The following is a 22,013-nucleotide window of genomic DNA, read 5'->3' on the forward strand; positions in this document are numbered from 1 at the left end:
GTAGACATGTGTGCTTTACACACGTTACATATAACATTCTACATTTTTGGTTGATTTTTGGTTCTGTCTCTGTAAATTAAAATGTAACTACAATAAAAAAATTAGGGACTGTTCATTTCTTTGGTAGTGAGCAATCTTACAAATTCAGCAAGGGATCAGACAATTATTTCCCCCACTGTATATGCTCTTTTAATATGGACAGTCATGGTAGAAAGAAAGTACACCCTTTTAAGGTTCAACACATCAGGCCATAATAAAAACTAAGAGGGGAAGAAGCCACCAGGTGCTGCTAATCAAATGCACTTGACTGACCATCAGCAAGTGTGAGTACCTCTACAAAAGCAGAGGTTTTGGCAGTTTGCAGGTCTGAACCATTCAGGTGGGTGTTAATACAATGCTAAGGAGTGATCTTAAAGAAACAACTGTTGCTGCCCATCAGTCCAGGAAGGGTTACAAGGCCATTTCCAAACTATCTGAAGTCCATTATTCAATAGTAAGAAGGATTATTTACTCATAAGTGAAAAACATTCAAGTCAGCTACCAATCATCCCAGGAGTGGACATCCCAATAAATTCACTCCAAGGTCAGATTGTGGAATGACCAGAGAAACAGCAAAAAAAGACAAGACATGCATCTCAGACCAGACATCGGTAAAGACTAGATCTTTTTTTTTTAATTATGTCCTGATATTTAAAACCATCAAATTGACAGAAGATGCACTTTCTTTTTACCATGACTAGGTTCAAAAATTTCAACATAGACATCCAGACAGGAACTGTTTCTAGGCATAGAGCTTGGGAAAATGTCAACATTTAAAGTCCCCAGGAGCAAAATAAACTCAATTAGTATGAAATGGAAGAAGTCTGAAACCACTAAGACTCTTGTTACAGTATGACCAAAATGAGTTAACAGGCAAGCAGGGCCTTGGCCAGGAAGGTAACCAAGAAATCAACAGCCACTGTACAGTTTGTCTGCAGAAACAGTATAACCCGCCAGAATGAAAACTAACCCTGCTGCACTGTGCCAGTTGTGCCTTTATGGCAGAATGAGCAGATGGAATCCCTCCGCAGCAAAATGCAGATGTTAACCAAAAATGCTCAAAGGCGTTTAAGAGCATGAGAAAAAACTTTCTGTGCTATGAGGAGACAAAAATTAGGCTATTTAGTCTAAATGCTGTGGATGGTGTTCGCCAAGAAACAGCATGCTGGGTTCAGGATCTTGCTGTGGGTAATACTTTTCATCATTAATGTATTAGTGTGTGTTCAGGATTTAGATAACACAAGTCATAAATATGTCAGACAGAACTGATAATCTCACATTTTAGGCTACTGTATGTCTTAAACATATTGTCCACCTATGCCCCTTGCACCATCAGGTGAAACCATCAGTCTGACCGTACATTTACTTTAGGCAGTGAACAACAACAAAGACATTAAAGAGATCAAGACTTCTTTAAGAAAGGTCAGGGAAACAAGAAGGTGCTCTTGACAGTGTGGCATGTGGACTTTTGTGGTGGGATCAGATGGCATTCAATGATTCATTTAGTAGTCCTACAATGTTTAAAAGCTACCAACTGAACAAATGTGTATGTTACATCTTATTGTAAAGACTCATGTTGGTGGAAATGTAGTACCACAAATATTGCACAGGTGACTCTGGCAAATGATCATGTTAAGTGCTTAAACTTTATTGTTATAAAGAGTAATATAAATGTTTTACTAATGTCTGAATGTGCTGGTGGGAACAGAGATTTACAGTATAGAGCACTGTATAGCGATTTGAAAATACATGCTTTCTTCTCATCAATACAGCTTCACTCCCCTCCAAAAGTATTGGAACACTGAGGCCAATCCCTTTATTTTGCTGTAGACTGAAAATATTTGGGTTTGACATTAAAAAAAAAAAAAAAAAAATCAGTATGAGACAAAAGATCAGCATCTCAGCTTTTATTTCCAGGTGTTTACATCTGGATCTCATACACAGTTCAGAAGATAGCACCTGTTGTCTGAAGCCACCCATTTTTATGAGCAAAAGTATTGGAACAGACAAACTTAAAATAGATTAAGTGAATAAGAATTAATATTTAGCTGCAATAACTGCATCAAGCCTGTGACCCACTGGCATCAATAAACTTTTGCATTCTTCTTTTTTTTGATAATTTTCAAGGCTTTCACTGCAGCCTTGTTCAGCTGTTTCCATGTTTATTACGCCCCTAACTATAAATGAACAGTCTGCACAGGAAAAACCCAATTCTGATACTGAGCGTAGACATTCAGCACTATTTATTGTTTGTATAATCAATGTAACAGGAAACACCTGAGCAACAAAACACACCTGTCAGTCACATGTTCCAATTCTTCTGCTCACAAGAAAAATGGGTGGATTCAGACAAAAGGTGCTATATTGTGAACTGTATATCAGATCCAGATGTAAATGTCTGGAAATAAAAGCTGAGATGCTGATCTTTTGTCTCATATTAATCTTTTAATGTCAAACCCAAATGTTTTCAGTCTACAGCAAAAATAAAGGGATTGGCCTCACTGTCCCAATACTTTTGGAGGGAAGTGTACATGTTATGCATCGTTGGGCCTCGTACCAAATATGACCAATACTATATGGGCTAACATCTGCTGTGAGTCACGTTAAATACTGCACACCTTTATAGTATTTAAAGAATTTGACCAGCTCATTTAGGGCCATTTTATACCCGGCACGCAGCCAGGAGCAGCCAAGGATCAAACCACCAACCTTCCAATTAGTAGGTGACCTCCTGTACCACCTGAACTACAAGCACCCCAGTATATCAGTACAGAAACTCAGCGATTCACAGATTATATGGAGGGAGATGTTGCATGAGTTTGAAAAGATAAGACTACTGGCGGTTAGTTCTCTACTCAATGTTAATTTTTGGCACTCAAAAGCTGATTCATCATCATGCACATCCTCCCAATTCTAGCAGTTACTGGGCTGGGCTGGTCAAGCCTTTAGATTGCCTTCACTTCAAGCCAGACAACTTGCGCACCATCCGGGTTGCTTATTTTGCCTGACAAAATGATTAGAATCATATTTATTTTGCATCAACTTCAGCTGTAATCCTCTTCAGCCACAGTGAATACAAATATACAGTTTGAAGGGTAGAAGATACATGTAAATCACTGGGGTTCTTTTTCAGTCACACATAATGTATACTTGGAGTGTGGTGGTGGAGTGGTTACATTAATGAATTGCTGAGCCCTTTGATTAGTCACTGGTAGTGATGAATGGACATTGGGCTTTCATTAGCCAGAAAAGGAAAAAGACACAATCCCATGCAATAACCTACACTGCAAAAGAAAGGGAACACATGCTCATGGCATGTCAAAAAACAATTTTAAAAAAAAGCTTCATCATATTTGAGACTGATCATTTTGGTACCTGTGCTTAAGCAATTGCCTAACTAACTACAATTCTCTGTATCTACCTACCCTCACAGTCCTGCTCCTTCTAGAAGAGAGTAATGAAATATATTGGGTTTAGGCTTTATGTTCCTTGCAGTACATGCTTTATATAATTTGACTGTAGAATAAATACCATGCTTTTATTCATGCATTGCATTGACATATGCACAGTACCAAACATTTTAGCATTTAGCGAAGGAAATAATGAAACGCACATTCCCCTGTCTTCTGTCCTAAGGTGCTGGGAAATATCAGACTCAGGAAAGATTTGAATGTGCAAATCTACATATCTAAGACCAGCATGCAAATGAAATGCAAGATTTTTGCTCAGTCTGACGCAGCTCTATTGGATGTTCTGAGTCTAGATTCCGAAAATATGATTAAAAAAAGTGTGTGATTGTAGGACTTACGTATGCACGTGGTGAACGTTGGGTCAGGGACATAACCAGGTTTGCACATACACCTGTAGCTGCCCAGCGTGTTCACACAGTTCCCATTGGGACACACACCCTGCAGGTGGCACTCATCCAGATCTGTGAATCATTGAAAAACAGACAATTAATCCAAAGATTTTTAAACAATTTCTTCACCTTGCAGGACATTAAAAAAAAAGAACCTTCTCCCATTTCTCCCATCTTTCACAAATGTTCTGCATTTCTATTTCCATATTTTCTTTACATGATATAGATGAGTTTCTGTTGTGGCCACCAGGTTAGTCCTTTCAGCTTTATTTCAAAGTATTCATGTTCCATCATCATTAGCCTAATGTGGTGACATAGCAGCTATATTCTATCAAAATTGACACAGAACTCAAAAGTGAACTTAACAGAATCGTATGCTTGTGACTGATGCGTCTTGTTGGAATTCACACAGTCCTTGTTAGTCATTATCTGCCCAGAAAACTTAAAAATACACAAACTAGTATGTTCAACTTTTTGACAAAGAACCACATATTTTTTTTAACATGTCTTGATTTTGCCAATTCAAGTCATAGAAGTTCTACAACTATGTGTTACTCACTTTTTCTATGGGAAAATAAATCTTTTGCAGTCTAATCTAAACTGAAATTGAGGTAGGCCTAGAATAAGATGGCGGCATGCTAGCTCAGAGTAACAACTGCAGAGGCGAGAAGAACACTTCAGAGGGTCAACCCCAGGAAGACTTCTGGGCCTGAGGGGGTCCCGGCATCATACTTAGAGTCTGTGCACACCAGCTTTCTGAGGTTCTGACAAACATATTTAACACCTCACTGTCAGAGTCAGAGTCCCATCATGCCTTAAGACATCAACTATCATACTAGTGCTGAAAACCTCTTCACCGTCATGCCTCAATGATTACCGCCCCATTGCACTCACCCCTGTCGCCATGAAGTGCTTCAAGAAGTTGAGGCACCTGAAGCAGACCACCAATGCGGCAGAGGACTCTATACAGTACAGCATACAGTACAGGCAGAACCAGTCTACAGCTGATGCCACTGATGCTGTGACCTACCAGGCTCTCACTCACCTGGAGAACAAGGACTCCTACACGAGGCTGCTATTCCTAGACTTCAGTTCTGCATTTAACACCATCATCACGCAGAAACTGGTGTCCGAGCTGGCAGCACTAGGAACCTCCTCATTCTGTGTACAGGTGTGAAGTAGATGACATGACACACTGGTGCAAAGACAACAACTTCAACCTCAACGTCCAGAAGATCAAGGAGATGGTGGTGGATTTTCATAGGACTGGTGCAGTGCCCCCTCCTCTCTACATCAAGGGAACAATGGTGGAAATGGTACCTCAAGTGTACACCTCACCAACAGAGAGACCTGGAGAACAAGATCTGTAACGACAAATATCTACTCCCTAAATGTAGGACTGGAGATACCCTTATCCAGCAGGTGGAACCATGTCCTGAAACTGCTCAGACTGGTAGGCTGAGAGCAGGGTGACTACATTAAGATTTTGGATGGACTGAGCTGCCAACTTGTAAAACTTTGGGTACATGGAGGCTGTGATATACTCCATTTTACCTGGGAGGGTTGGCCCTGCCAATGTGAGCGTAGACCATTGGTTGGGGTTGAGATAATGCACCACCAACTGATCCACCACCAGGGGTTCAGCAAGACCCAAAACCTTATTGTAGGCAATCTGCAGGTCAGAATATCCCTGACGGGTACTTTATGGGAAAAGGGTTATAATGCCTCATCTCCTTCATACACCCCAGGACAGTGGGCACAAGGTGCTTGGCAGGTACCTGACAAGCAGGCAATATTGTCCCATCATACAGATCCCTCTCCTCTCCCTTGTCATCCTGCAGGCCAGCTGATGGAAAGCCTGGCTGCCCCGTCTTTACATATTTCATGCAGACTGACTTCCCAGGGAGACAGAGAGGGTGTAGTTTCCCTGCTGATAGGGCTGTCAGGCCACGATGTCGGGGCAGGACTACAGCATCCTCATCCTCCTCATACTCATCATTATCATCTTCGAGGAGATCCATGTTAACATCATTCTCTGCATCTTCTCTGCATTCCTCTTCAGTGTCAAGGAGCTTTGCGAAAAGAGGAACAAATTCAGCTTCAGGGTCCTTGAACATGTTCGCCTAGCAAGTGCCAGCTGAGCTGGATTTGTCACTGGGTTTTGCAGGGGTGTTAGAAAGACAGGGATCAGCAAAGGCCACTCCAGGATCCTGCCAGGCATTGCGTGGCAGTGCCCGCAGGAGTCGGGGTCTGCCAGCGACCTATGTGTGCACTTTGGGTTTTTTAACCTGACCTCTCTGGCAGCTTTTGCAGTCAGAATCATGATCTGAATGCACTGCTGTGCCAAACACATTTGATTTTCCAAGCTGAGCTCTATTAACTCTCTATGGGCTCCTCTTGTTAGTGCTTTTCTTTTTCTTTTGTTTATTTATTCATTTTATTATTATTTACATGTAAACATGTGCAATACAGCAATATCAGAGCTGACAGGTACGAAGAAGAAAAAAAGTCAGAGACAGAGAAGAAAAAAAAGGGGAGAAAATAAATCCAAGTACATCATCAACTGCTGCAGCAGCAGGAAAACGTACAAAAAACAAACAGCACCTGAAAAAACAAACACAAAAAGGAAAATAGATACATAATCCAACAATCTGCATGCACACTCCAGAAGAGGAAAGAAGGATGACCTAGACAGAGCCCTCAAGGCCAAAGGGCAAGAGCCCCAGAGAACCAGAGGCAATGGGCAGCCCACCCCACCAGAGGCCAGGCATCCCAGCATGAGCCAAGAACAGGGCCCGACAACCAGCAGTCAATCACCTTCGGCTATGAGCTGTGGGTAGTGACCAGAAGCATAAACAGCACAACAGTATTTCCTCACAAAAGTTCTCCAAGCTCAACCTTAGACAGGAGGCGGAGTTTAGTCGTTGGTCAAAGAGGAGCAGGAAAAGAAGCTAGTCGAGGCGGTTCGGTATCTGGCCAGGATGAGTCCTGGGCACCTTCGGTATCCCCTCAAGAAGAGACGGGAGCGGTGGCCGGTTCAGACTCTTTAATCTTCAGCATTCCAAGCTGACGCTGGTGAATGTGTTTGTGTCTTTTTTAAATATTTTGTGCAGTACCACACTTTGAACGTCATGGAAAAAAATATTTCCTCTCCATGTTCTGAGTAGCCAAAGGTAGCAGTCTGCTGGAAAAGGTCAAACGCCTCTTTTGCGGGTTCTTGTAAAAGAGCCGGTGCCACCAAACACTGGACCACTTCCACTTCACAATTTGTGGGTTTTAGACTGTCATCAGTCAGGAAACACTCTGAACGATCAATGATTAAATTTAGCCTCAGATTAACACCACACCTACCTAACTGCAACCTCATTTAAACTGCATGCTGCATGTGTGTCTGTGGTGTTGCTTAGTCCCAGTTTATAGCCACTGTTTCTGCTGGTGAAAAATGTCTATCCTGGTTTTTGTGGGTATCAGGCAACTTGAGGTAGGTTCTATTTGAGTCCAGAGACTGGTGGTATTTTTTTGGAAAAGCACTATGGAAGGGCCAGAGTACAACCTACTGGTAATACTTCTCAGCTCTAGTCACACTTTTTGATACAGCGTACAAGTATTTGATCCTATTGCGCCGAGTGTTTGTGTCTCTGGTGCTCTTGTCACTTATATCGTGTGTTAACTGCTTTGAACATTAAAAGTCTATAACTGGGCTTTATATGTACATGTTTATATCTCTAGTAATGTCCCCCTACTCCTACTAGTATGCTCAGCAGGCTGTTTTTACAACATTTAATGGTGCTGTTCCTGCCTAGCACTGACCACATACAGGAGGGTTTCTGCTTTGAAATAAAAGTCCCCACAAAGACGCTGCAGGGTTAGGGAAAGCGAAACTCTTAAGTGATACCCAGAAGACTGGAGTTTGTGGCAGTTTACAGTATTTGGTCTTAAGCACTGGACATGTTGAAATGCTGATGTTTTGATACATAGATTTACAGTAATTTTTACAGTACACCCGCAGGGAGACATGAATGTCAGTACCATGTTTTACGACGCTGCACCCAACAGTTACACCAGAGACGCTTCGCTTTAAAACATAAATTTCATACTCATGATGACAGTACAGGAAAAGGCAGAGAGAGCAGGATTCATCCTGTGAGAATCACAAATGTCTGCACAAAATCACAGGCAACTTCATCAACTGAATATTAATATATTTTATCAAATATATGAAAACATTGACAACTACAGGGAACCATGCATGACTTTACCATATTCTATCATAGCTGCACATAATACTTGTTGAAATACAGTTTCAGAGTTCACCAAAGTGGTGGCCGGTCTGACATCCATCACTGCCATTACTTGATGTTATTTAAAGAATGTTATACTCATAAAAATACATTGATTAGTGTGTAATTACATCTTCCAAAATTGGAAGATTCCAATTGATGCACTCATAAACTTAGAATTAATCTATTAAAAATACATAGGAGTGCACTTGGTTTGCAGAAGCCACCATGATTGAATTCAGTGGCTGGGAAGGATATCTCCCTTCAATCTAATCGCTTTTAAATATGTGGCTAGAGACCGATCCCATACGTAACACACCAAAGGAAGAAGGAAGTCACAGGCATTTGCCTGCTGTGAAGCTACATTTAAATTCATGCCTGCACCTTCAGACTCGAAGTTATGAAGCATCATACCTACATTTTATCATCAGAGAAGGGGTCCGACAACACAACCAGCATCTTAGTAAAATATCACACTCTTCCTCCTCACCTCAACCTCATCTTCTTTACTGATGTCAGGGCTCTAACACACAAAAACATGCACAAACATGCATATTTTTTCCCCGATATTCTCACAATTACTTACTGTCAGCTGATTAGATATGAGACTCCCCCGTCTCTGGACAGCTGACAACGAGCCAGCTAAACAACAACAGGAGCTGGTTATAAGCTAACATTACGCCAGCCAATGTTAAGCTTGAGTGTCCTAAAAATCACACGTTCCCTTTGATAAACAGTTTGATTACATTCTCACATAGTTTGAGAGTTTATTCACTAAGTGTCTGAGTCCAACAATGTTAGATCCACTTCAAGGAAAGTTTCACTAATGCTGACTAACAGCCACTGACAGCTGCAAAAAACAGCAGCGCTTACTAACAGAAAAGTTCTGCATATCCTCAACAACTCAACCCAGTATAGCTGTCACTGGTCAGAAATGAGCTTCACTGACAGTCTATACTCACTATAGATGAATGGTGGCCAGAGTTTTTGAGGTAATTCAGGCGTAAAAATGTAAAATACCACAAAATATTTGACACATAGCAATAAATCCAGATGAAAATACAGATAAGTGTTGATATCATTCAAATGTGTTAAAATACAGTGTATACAAAAGTGTTTTTATACACAAACAGTAGAAGAAACACGCCAGCCGACCACAGCCATTATGGGAACACGAAGAGCTGGCCATCATGGGGTACAGTCTAAAATTAATGTCTCTTGGCTCGTTTATCCTACAGCGGCCATCGTAGCTAGGATTATCAACGTGAATTTGGACGGGTAAGAAAACAGAATTCATTTGACTGCAATCTGCAATCTACTGACGTCTACTGGTGATACTTTACACACTGTACCTTTAAGGTAAACCCATTAGCATGGCTAAAAAGAATAACATAAATTCTTACCTTGGCAGTGAGAACTGTTGACTCTCTTGTAACCCTGAGGACAATCTATCAGAGGGAAAGCTGAGGAGAGGAGCATGCAGAGAGCAAAACAGAGAGAAGGAGCACACACATTAGTCTTATCTTTGAGACACGGACCAAAAACATAAATAAATTGATGCCAAAATATACATTTATGTGTCTTACGAAAGTAAAGAAACATGTCTTCACTATGAATTTTTGAAAACTCCCAGTTCTATTTAAGTTCAAAATAGAAGAGACTCTGACACACTGTAAGAATGTTTATTATAGTTCATTAAAGCTAACCACCATAGGTCTACCATGGTTTATGTAAAGGTATTGCATTGTGTTTATCTATTTATTTATTGCTATATACTCATAAAAAAATTACAGAATAATAGACTAGATTATATAAATATAAATATTTTCAAACACTATGCAACCTGTTTAACATATGTGTATAAGTAAAACATAATTTTAAGACACAATTGAAATAATCTTTGTGGCTTTAATATTTTACTGCATTATTATTATACCCTATTGTATCTAGAAGATGTCAGGAGAGTTTGGTGAAAATCGATAGTGATGAATAAAGAATAATTAACATGACCATGAAAGGTAGCAGGGAAGGAGCTGGAGGCTGCAGCTAGAAGCTGCTTAAACAGCAACATTAGTACACAGTATAGCAAGCATGGGAAGTCAGTCTCCTGTAAATCTCTGCTGCAGTTTGGGGACTAGGCCCCGCAGTACAGCTGGACAAAGGAACCAGTGGTTAAGTGGTACCCAAATACCTAAAAGAAGATTTAGATTTTGTTGAGTGAGAACAAAACAAGAAAGCCAATCTATTTACCAGTTACCAGTGTCTCCATGGTACAATGGACTATTTCACACTTCAATGTAAAAAAAGAAAAAGAAGAAGAAAAAAAAATTGAACTCATGCCTACGCCATTCCTGAGGAGAGAACAGAGGAGAGCATAAATCTCTGGCCCTGCGGTGACTCCCACTGAAATACTGGATGTGAAAAGATTCAATCTTCCCTGTCCTGGTGTTTCATGGCATGCATGCTAAAAGCTAGCACAAGAGTCTGTTAATGAAATTAGGGTTTTGAGAGCTTCAAGTAATAAATAAAACTCTCTGGGCTGTCTTTTTCAAAAAAAGAAAAGGGGGGGGGCAGCTACAAGTTGGTCCATAAAAAATAGGATCTTTCATTTCTATTCACTCCTATCACTGAGAACACTGTGAGCACCTCAACTGTCCATTGCCTAAATTTCAAACAATTTTTATAAGTTTGACTGTAGATTTATAGCCTATTTCTATGTATAGGATGTCAAGAAAAGGTTGCTGGAAAAAAAAATATCTCAGCAAACATGACTGGAGCAATTAGTCAAAAACTGCAGGAACTTCATCTGAAACTTCATTTGCTGAATCAGTTTAATTGCCAAAAAATATCAAAAAAGTAGTACGTAAAAAGTAGCAGTACCAAAAGCTAATTATGCTGAATACAGCAAAAATAAATCAAATAATAATAATGAAATAAACAATGAAATCTTAACTCCATGTGCTGAAACTGAAATGGAAACAAAGCTCAACCTGGAGCTTAAGGGCACCAAAAGCAAGAAGGCCTTTGTCTTAAATGATTTTGCTTCCATGGAGCTAAACGGCACTGCCTGAAGAAAAGTTGAATGAAGTCAAACAACATAACATGAAATATTAAAGTAGATTTAAAAGAACATGACAGTTAAAAAAAAAAAAACATGGTTTATTAAAAATGTAGAAAATGCAGAAAAGGGTGAAAAAATATTTTTAAGAATTAAAAAAATATTTTAAAACATACACAGAAACACGTGTCAGCTGAATGTTTTTAACCAAAAGCAGATTTTTATATCACCTAGGCAGGTGGGGACTGTGTTGAGACAGTCGAGACAAATATGATCTGTGTCTGTCACAGCAGATGACCCCCCCTCCCTGAGCCTGGTTCTGCTGGAGGTTTCTTCCTGTTAAAAGGGAGTTTTTCCTTCCCACTGTCGCCAAGTGCTGCTCATAGGGGGTCGTTTTGACTGTTGGGTTTTCTCTGTATTATTGTAGGGTCTTTACCTTAAAGCGCTTTGAGGTGACTGTTTGTTGTGATTTGGCGCTATATAAATGAAATTGAATTGAATTGAATATAAAAGGCTACTTTTTAAAGTGGCTAGAAGTGTATCTAATAAAATGGCATGTCAGATGTGGGAAAAAGTGTTGTTGTGTGTTGAGTTATATTAGCTAACTGTTTGTACTGTTAGAAATTCAGGACAACAGAAACCATAAAAAGGCTCCATTTGAGTCCACAAATTAAAAGCAGGTTGTCTTCCTGATGGCTGTTGTTGCCCAGCATCCACCCAAAACTCACACACACACACACACACACACACACACACACACACACACACACACACACACACACACACACACACACACACACACACACACACACACACACACACACACACACACACACACACAGACACTCTTCCAGCAGTGTTTTGTGTCTTTAGGTCCAGGTCCCCACCTGGCACCACTTACAAGTACACACATACAGAGTTCAAGCCCAAGGGACTGACACAGATTGCAGCTGAAGCAGGTGAGTCAGATTACACAGTAATAAAAAGGCTCCTTTTAGGGCATGCAGGTGTACCTAATCAGTTAATCAGAGTTAAAATATGTTGATAATCTCCAGTACCTTAATGGAGGGTTTTTGTGTGCCTCTGTGTTTCTGTGCCACATTTAAATAAGCTGGTGCTGAAAAGTTATCCAGCTGAGGAGAATACTCCGTTTCAATCCACCAATAAGAAGCAGTTTATTTCTGATTGGTTCCTGTGTTTAAATCTTTCCCTCCATGTGAGAAGCCCCTGGTGAGCAACCCTACAACAGGGGACCCATTATACCCACCACATTGGTCACTTTGTGTGCCGCCAGTGACGTCATTACACAGCCACATCCATTTATACTCGCTATTACGGTGCAGGTACCCACTGCAGTATTCTCCTGGTGCCAACATGCAGATAAAATCTCCATATCAGCACTGGTATAGGAGGAGAAGAATTCAAAACCAGAAGCAAAGATATTGCTCAGTTTTGTTTTGTTTTTTTTCAAAGTATTTTCCAGAAAGCCTCATTTTATCAAACTTTTGTAACATTCCCTCTCTATAATCTGAGCATCTTCGAGCTTCTGTACTGATATATTATTCAAGTAGTGGTAAAATCTGACACGATCGTACACTTATGTCTTCAACTTGGCTGTTGAAGACATAAGGCTGCAGCAGCACAATGCATCTGGTTGTAAAAATTGAGAGGTGCACAAGCAGCAGAAACTACAGATTGATGTGATGTCAATTTGACGTCAACCTTGTCATACGGTGCCATTCACCAGGCACTAGACGGTGTATATAATGGAGCCCTAAGGCCTTACCACATATGAAAAAGTAGCTCCCAGCGGCAACATTTTCAAACTTTGAGCACAAAGAGCTGTTGGTGAAGAAGTATATGTTTTGTGTGTCAGTACCACTAATTGCTGTTTAAGAAGTGCCTTCATTTCCGTTTTTGCTTACAAGAGACAAGAAGAGTTTATATTCTAGATGAAATTTTATATATATATATATATATATATATATATATATATATATATATATATATATATATATATATATATATATATATATAAAATCCCAGCTCGCCCCCCTGGCGGTCTTTTTACCCTCCAAGCTCGGGTCCTCTACCAGAGGCCTGGGAGCTTAAGGGTCCTGCGCAGTATCTTAGCTGTTCCCAGTATTGCGCTCTTCTGGACAGAGATCTCAGATGTTGTTCCAGGAATCTGCTGGAGCCACTCTCCCAGTTTAGGGTTCACTGCCCTGAGTGTTCTGATTACCACGGGGACCACTGTTACCTTCATCTTCCACATCCTTTCCAGCTCCTCTCTGAGCACTTGGTATTTGTCGAGCTTCTCGTGTTCCTTCTTCTTGATGTTGCCGTCACTTGGTGTTGCAACGTCTATCACTATGACCTTCTTCCTTTGTTTGTCCACCACTACGATGTCCGGTTGGTTAGCCATCACAAGTTCATCTGTCTGTATCTGGAAGTCCCACAGGATCTTAGCTCTGTTGTTCTCACCCATCCTTGGGGGCATATCCCATTTTGACCTCAGGACTTCCAGGTCATACTCGGCACAGATGTTCCTGTATACTATGCCAGCCACTTGGTTATGGTGTTCCATGTATGCCCTGCCTGCTAGCATCTTGCACCCTGCTGCTATCTGCTGGATTGTCTCAGGAGCATCTCTGCACAGCCTGCACCTGGGGTCCTGCCTGGTGTGGTAGACCCCAGCCTCTATTGATCTTGTACTCAGAGTTTGCTCTTGTGCTGCCATGGTTAGTGCCTTTGTGCTGTCTGTTAGTCCAGCCTTGTCCAACCATTGGTAGAATTTCTCTATGCCAGCCACCTCTTCTATCTGTCGGTGGTACATGCCGTGCAGAGACCTGTCCTTCCATGATGGTTCCTGTTCTTCTTCCTCTTCTTTCTTGAGTTTCTGCTGCCTGAGATACTCATTAAGCACATGAACCTTTGTGGCCATCTTCCTGATGTATTCCTGGATCTTCATTGTTTCATCTAGGACAGGGGTTTTGATACTCACCAATCCTTGGCCTCCTTCCTCTCGCCTAGCGTACAGTCTCAGGGTGCTGGATTTGGGGTGAAACCCTCCATGCATGGTAAGGAGCTTTCTTGTCTCGACATCAGTGGCTTCTATTTCCTTCTTTGGCCTGCTTATTATCCCAGCAGGGTATCTGACAACTGGCAGGGCGTAGGTGTTGATTGCCCTGATCTTGTTCTTCCCATTCAGCTGACTCTTCAGGACTTGCCTTACTCTCTGCAGGTACTTGGAGGTTGCAGCTTTGCAATCGGCCTCTTCATGGTTCCCATTTGCCTGTGGGATTCCAAGGTACTTGTAGCTGTCTTCAATGTCTGCAGTGTTGCCTTCTGGTAGTGTATTCCCCTCAGTTCTGACTACTTTTCCACTTAGTTACCATCCGACTACACTTCTCCAGTCTGAATGACATTCCAATATCATTTCTGTAGATCCTGGTGGTGTGGATCAGTGAATCGATATCTTGTTCACTCTTAGCATACAGCTTGATGTCATCCATGTACAGGAGGTGGGTGGTGTTTACTCCATTTCATAGTTGGTATCCGCAGCCAGTCTTCTCAATGATCTGGTTGAGGGGATTCAGGCCTATGCAGAACAGCAGTGGGGACAGGGCATCTCCTTGGTCAATCCCACACTCAATGTGACTTCTGTAATGGGCTTGGAGTTGGCCTCTAGTGTTCTCCACATCCCCATTGAGTTCTTGATGAAGGGTCCTGTTGATCTTATACAGTTCCAGGCATTCCAGGATCCATGTGTGTGGCATCGAGTCATAGGCTTTCTTGTAGTCAATCCAGGCGGTGCACAGATTGGTCAGTTGGGTCTTACAGTCTCGAGTGACTGCTCTATCTACTGGCAGCTGGTGTTTTGCTCCCCTGGTCTCTCTGCCTATCCCTTTCTGGGCCTCACTCATGGATTGTGCCACATGCCTACTCATCTTAGCTGCTATGATGCCTGACAGGAGTTCCACATTGTAGATAGATAGATAGATAGATAGATAGATAGATAGATAGATAGATAGATAGATAGATAGATAGATAGATAGATAGATAGATAGATAGATAGATAGATAGATGGATGGATGGATGGATGGATGGATGGATGGATGGATGGATGGATGGATGGATAGATAGATAGATAGATAGATAGATAGATAGATAGATAGATAGATAGATAGATAAGAATATTGATGGATTTATATGGAAGCTGGGGGGAATACTGAAACTGTTACACTAGAGTGTGTCTTTTCATGCTCTACATCCAACAGGTCTGGCTTCAAAGACAAGTTCCACAGTTCTATAAAGGGAGTAGTGTTGAGTAGCCAGCTACTACATAAAAAGGCTGGCAGTTCCATCTGTACCTCCCCCCACACTCTCGGTTTAGCTGGTAGCAACCTCTCTAAACAGAGCTGTGAAGCAAGGGCCAGCACCACATGCTGCCACGGCATTTAGTGCTTTTCCTCTCTGGAAATAACTCCTTGGGTGAAAGTCATTTGTCTATTAAGCCCAGCCCAGCACAAGGATCATAATGTTTCCTAACTGCTCCAGCTCTGCATTTTTATTTTGCTTGTCACTAGCTGAAAGTTATGGCTGTAAGAGACACTCATTGAGCTGTGTTAAAACATTTTCAAAATGTGAGCTTCGAGCCAGATGGATATTTTGCTCTGACTGCTTGTCACTGTAAAGAAAAGCCAGTCTGAAATTTTACAGTACTATGAAAAAAGTCGTGAGGCACCCCTCATTTCTTTCTATTTTGCTTCCAAGGAGCCAGAATTTCTCGTCATTTCTAAAGCGGTCTTAAGCAGTAGTTCTCCAAGCTTTCTGAAACTCTTTCAAAAGTTTTTTTGGACATTGGCACCTACACCTACAGCAGAAGAACAAAGCGCAAACCTCCACCAAGGCAGTTCACTTTCTTTAGTTTGAAGGGAACAGTACTGTATTTTGTATATATTAATTATGTTTTCTTTGTTCTTTTTAAACATACTTTAAGAAATTTGTAGTAAGGGCAGCAGGACAGATGTTTACTTTGATTACACAAAGACTTTGTAAGAGTATGGATAATAAAAAGGGGCATGAATAACAAGTTTATTTATAATGTTATACGACAGTATGTTTCTAACTAACCAGGCAGCTAATTGACAACACGTTCTGTAAAGATGGAACACATTTTTCACCTTGGAAGAAGGGCAGCTGTGAAATATAAAAGTGAGATCGGAGGTCAAATGTGAAATGATTTTTGGATACAAACTATAATGTGATATCAGTATCATTTCCTAAATGTTGCCAATACAAAGACAGCAGAATTTTAAGCAGTGTTAAAGATAAGACATTTTATAAAACTTTGACCTTATTTGACCTTGAAGAATAGGTCACAGGTCCAAGGTATCATGATAAGTAGAATCCCCATATTTCATTCCCTATATGTCTATATGCTGTCAATACAAACAATGGCAGTAAAAGAACATAGTTTAAATAGGTCTATATAACATTGTTTTCACTTTGACCTTCAGATTAATCTATTGACCTTGAAGGAATGTAATGAAATGTAAAATATTTTAAATCTTTATACAGTACTTTCTATATGTTGACAATACAAATGATACATAAGAATTATAGTTTCTAAGTTACAAGACTTTTTGTTCATTTTTGACCAATAAATCAGTACATTGACCTTGAAGACTTCGGTGGATGTGTGCCAAATTTTAATCATACTCTGGATCTTGTCCTAACATATGGCATAGAAACTGAAGACCTAACAGTATTCCCTGAAAGCCCCCTCCTGTCTGATCATTTCTTAGTAACATTTACATTTACTTTAATGGATTACACAGCAGTGGGGAATAAGTTTTATTACAGTAGAAGTCTTTCTGAAAGTGCTGTAACTAAGTTTAAGGATCTAATTCCTTCATTGTTATGCTCTTCAGTGCCAACACAGTACAGAGCAGCTACCTAAACTCTGCTCCCAGTGAGGTCGATTATCTCGTCAATAGTTTTACATCCTCACTGCGTATAACTTTAGATACTGTGGCTCCTCTGAAAAGGAAAGCTTCAAATCAGAAGTGCCTGACTCCGTGGTATAATTCACAAACACACAGCTTAAAGCAGATAACCCGAAAGCTGGAGAGGGAATGGCGTCTCACTAAATTAGAAGATGCTCATTTAGCCTGGAAAAAGAGTTTGTTGCTCTATAAAAAAGCCCTCCGTAAAGCTAGGACATCTTACTACTCATCATTAATTGAAGAAAATAAGAACAACCCCAGGTTTCTTTTCAGCACTGTAGCCAAGCTGACAAAGAGTCAGAGCTCTGTAGAGCCGAGTATTCCTTTCACGTTAACTAGTAGTGACTTCATGGATTTCTTTACAAATAAAATTTTAGACATTAGAGAAAAAATTATTCATAACCATCTCAAAGATTATTCTTCATGTTCGGCTGCTTTCAGCACTGCTGGTATTTGTTTAGACTCTTTTGCTCCAGTTGATCTTTCAGAGTTAACTTCAATAGTTACTTCCTCCAAACCAGCAACATGTTTGTTAGATCCCATTCCTACTAGACTGTTCAAAGAAGTCTTTCCAATTATTGATGCTTCAATCTTAAAAATGATCAATCAGTCTTTATTAGTTGGCTATGTACCACAGACCTTCAAGGTGGCTGTAATTAAACCTCTGCTTAAAAAGCCATCACTGACCCAGTTGTCTTAGCTAATTATAGGCCAATCTCCAACCTTCCTTTTCTCTCAAAGATTCTTGAAAGAGTAGTTGTAAAACAGCTAACTGATCATCTGCAGAGGAACGGTTTATTTGAAGAGTTTCAGTCAGGTTTCAGAATTCATCACAGTACAGAAACAGCATTAGTGAAGGTTACAAATGATCTTCCTACAGCCTCTGACAGTGGACTCATCTCTGTGCTTGTCCTGTTGGACCTCAGTGCAGCTTTGATACTGTTGACCATAACATTTTATTACAGAGATTAGAGCATACTATAGGTATTAAAGGTACTGCACTGCAGTGGTTTGAATCATATTTATCTCATAGACTCCAATTTGTTCATGTAAATGGGGAGTCTTCTTCACACACTAAGGTTAATTATGGAGTTCCACAGGGTTCTGTGCTAGGACCAATTTTATTTACATTATACATGCTTCCCTTAGGCAGTATTATTAGAAAGCACTGCATCAATTTTCATTGTTATGCAGATGATACTCAGCTTTATCTATCAATGAAGCCAGATGACACACATCAATTAGTTAAACTGCAGGAATGTCTTAAAGATATTAAGGCCTGGATGACCTCTAATTTCCTGCTTTTAAATTCAGATAAAACTGAAGTTCTTGTTCTCGGCCCCACAAATCTTAGAAACATGGTGTCTAACCAGATACTTACTCTGGATGGCATTACTTTGGCCTCCAGTAACACTGTGAGAAATCTTGGAGTCATTTTTGACCAGGATATGTCCTTCAATGCACATATTAAACAAATATGTAGGACCGCTTTTTTGCATTTGCGCAATATTTCTAAAATTAGAAACATCCTTTCTCAGAGTGATGCTGAAAAGCTCATTCATGCATTTATTACTTCTATGCTGGACTATTGTAATTCATTATTATCAGGCTGTCCTAAAAGCTTCCTGAAAAGCCTTCAGCTGATCCAAAATGCTGCAGCTAGAGTACTGACAGGGACTAGAAAGAGAGAGCATATTTCTCCCATATTGGCTTCTCTTCATCGGCTCCCTGTTAAATCTAGAATAGAATTTAAAATTCTTCTCCTCACATACAAGGTCTTGAATAATCAGGCACCATCTTATCTCAAAGACCTCATAGTACCATATCACCCCAACAGAGCACTTCGCTCTCAGACTGCTGGCTTACTTGTGGTTCCTAGGATACTTAAGAGTAGAAAGGGAGGCAGAGCCTTCAGCTTTCAGGCGCCTCTTCTGTGGAACCAGCTTCCAGCTTGGATTCGGGAGACAGACACCCTCTCTATTTTTAAGATTAGGCTTAAAACTTTCCTTTATGATAAAGCTTATAGTTAGGGCTGGATCAGGTGACCCTGAACCATCCCTTAGTTATGCTGCTATAGGCCTAGTCTGCTGGGGGGTTCACATAATGCACTGTTTCTCATTCACCTTATTTACTTTGTTTATACTCCACTCTGCATTTAATCATTAATTGATATTAATCTCTGGCTCTCTTCCACAGCATGTCTTTCTCTCCCCTCAGCCCAACCGGTCGCGGCAGATGACTGCCCCTCCCTGAGCCTGGTTCTGCTGGAGGTTTCTTCCTGTTAAAAGGGAGTTTTTCCTTTCCACTGTCGCTAAGTGCTTGCTCATAGGGGGTCGTTTTGACTGTTGGGTTTTCTCTGTATTATTGTAGGGTCTTTACCCACAATACAAAGCGCCTTGAGGCGACAGTTTGTTGTGACTTGGCGCTATATAAATAAAATTGAATTGAATTGAATTGTTAACTCCCCACTCTGCACCCCTACAAAGTTTTATCAGAATTCATTCAAAACTTTTTGAGCGATCATGTTTACAGAGAGAATGACATGCAAACACTACCAAAAACATAACCTACTTGGTGGAGGTAATAAACGTTATTACTCTCATTAAGATGTACTAGATGTGGTTTGTCCCAGTGCTGTTGCTGTAGCCCAGTGGGTGGATGCAGTCAGTGTCAAACTCTGTACTTTTTCACTATGTCATTACTTCCAAATGCATTCAGAAGTGGAACACCAGAACAAAATATTTCACTGGTAGCTTTTTGCTAAGTTAGGATCCATTGTTGTGCCCTTGAGTTGCTGATGGGACTGAACTTATAATACACCAACAATACACTTCACTCCAGCCAGCACAGATATGAAAAGGTACCTTTATAGGTAGAGTAAGTAATTTTTTTTTTTTTTTACGGTATTTAAGGGAAGGTGAAGGAGCACAGGGGGTGCCTAATCAGCGCCGTTCCTCTGTTACTGATCACTTCATACGCACAGCTGTTACATACAGAAAATGCGACTAGAGAAATAATTTCGTTGCATCGTTTTGGCGCAGCCCTCTTGTGCGGCACCCCTATGCATTGCAATTAGTCCATTCTGTAAGTGCGCTCTCTTTCTCCCACTCTTTATTATATTTTTTTTCTGTATTTTCCCCGCTTACTGGAGCTCATTCTTGCGCTGCCTCCTCACTCTGAGCTGTTATGAGTGTTTGTTTGGGTGTGCGCCCGGTCAACTTGTGCAGGAGCGATGAACAGGAAACGGGGGCTTGGAAGGGACAAACTACCTACCGCTCGTCTTTTGCTGTATTATAGAGCGCCGAGAGATGTTCAAGGAGTTTCACTCGGAAAAAAAGTCAAGGCCAAATAAGCAACTCCACGTTCAAAAATAAGCCCAAAAAACCGCAACCTGCGACTCACGAGATTTGCAAGCGACTTTAGAAAAAAACAAGCCCAAAGTCGCTTATAATAAGCGGACTTGGCAACACTGTCTGCAATTTATTGACATTTTACCAGTGATATTTTACACACTGTACCTTTAATGTTAATGGTTTTCAATTTTAGATTTTCTTTCAAGATTTGGAGCTGAGGACTGGGGTTGCAGACCACAGACCTGACACTGACTAATATATCCTCCCCTTAAATGTTGACTCCATGGGAATGACCTTGATGCTACAACCTCACTAACAAGTACATAAGGCTATAACAAGCATACAAATGTTTCTAAATGACAAAAATAGCTGGACTTACATGGTTTCTTTGGACACTTCTGGCATTTGTGGAACCCCCACGAGGTCCCGATGGTCCCACAGCACTGCTCAAGCTTAGTCAGAATAGGAAGAGCCTTTCCACACTGACACATCAAGATGGAGAGTGATGAGAACAGAAAAAAGGATAAACTTAATACAGTGAAATTTTATCATCAGGCAATATTTCTGTTCTTTATTTTACATCCATCACCTCATATTGTATTGTTTTGGCTGTGGCACTCATTGTAGTCATTGTGGCTCCTATTGTTGTCTTTATCTAAGCTAAATAAGTCTCAGACTTCTTCAAGCCAACACAATTTTTTAAACTGTTTGACTGTGTTAAATTATTTGTTAAGATGCTGGCAATGTTTTTTTATTATATGATGTAGACACAAATTGAAAGGCAAACTTGAGCTATCAGATGTGTTCTGATGGCTCACAAACAGCAGACATTTCTGACTGTGTACCTGACTGCCCCCTGTCTCCTGGAAGCAGCGGCCCAGCGTGTTCTTAGAGACGACAGGCTGGTACTGAGGAAACTGGTAGCTGTGCTGGCCTGGATAGACTATGTTGTAGCCAAGGTGCTGGCTCTTCTGGCTGCTCTCACTGTGGTGGTAGCTGTAGCTTGTGGATGAAGAGGAGCCTTTTGTTTGGTGTCCATTGTTGTGGTAATTGTCCAGGTGAGACACCTGGTGGAACTGAACTGAAGCCTCTGGAGGGTGATTGATATGGATGTTGACGATGCCTGGGTTGAACAGTAAGGACAGCATATGAGCATGGCAGTTACTGCAGTGCATCACAGGCATATAGATTAATAATATTGATTAAAATGTGTTCTATTATTAATAAAACAGAACACTTTTTAATTGCCCAGGATTAGGGGCGAGGCCGTGTCCGACTACAGTTTCATACAGTTTATTTTTTTTTAGTTTTAGTTGCCATTAGGAACAAATACGCCGTGTTAGTTCAGGGAGGAGACAAAGGTGAGCTCAGCCACAATTTTGACAGATCAGCACATCTCAGTGCAAGCCCACA

At 40.7% G+C, this 22,013-nt stretch overlaps 1 protein-coding gene across 5 annotated transcripts in view; it reads right to left on the reverse strand.

The window, feature by feature from the left end:
- Positions 1 to 22,013, reverse strand: part of ltbp1 (latent transforming growth factor beta binding protein 1) — a 163,781-nt gene that overhangs the window by 52,263 nt on the left and 89,505 nt on the right. For all 5 annotated transcript variants that reach the window (XM_030725227.1, XM_030725225.1, XM_030725226.1 and 2 more), the window contains exons 7-10: positions 21,446 to 21,723; positions 20,980 to 21,082; positions 9,582 to 9,641; positions 3,848 to 3,970 (exon numbers count right to left, since the gene is read on the reverse strand). In XM_030725227.1, the coding sequence (XP_030581087.1) occupies positions 3,848 to 3,970; positions 9,582 to 9,641; positions 20,980 to 21,082; positions 21,446 to 21,723 (564 nt within the window). The remainder of the gene's footprint in view (positions 1 to 3,847; positions 3,971 to 9,581; positions 9,642 to 20,979; positions 21,083 to 21,445; positions 21,724 to 22,013) is intronic.

This window comes from Archocentrus centrarchus, unplaced genomic scaffold (genome assembly GCF_007364275.1).
Source record: "Archocentrus centrarchus isolate MPI-CPG fArcCen1 unplaced genomic scaffold, fArcCen1 scaffold_50_ctg1, whole genome shotgun sequence".
NCBI lineage: Eukaryota > Metazoa > Chordata > Actinopteri > Cichliformes > Cichlidae > Archocentrus > Archocentrus centrarchus.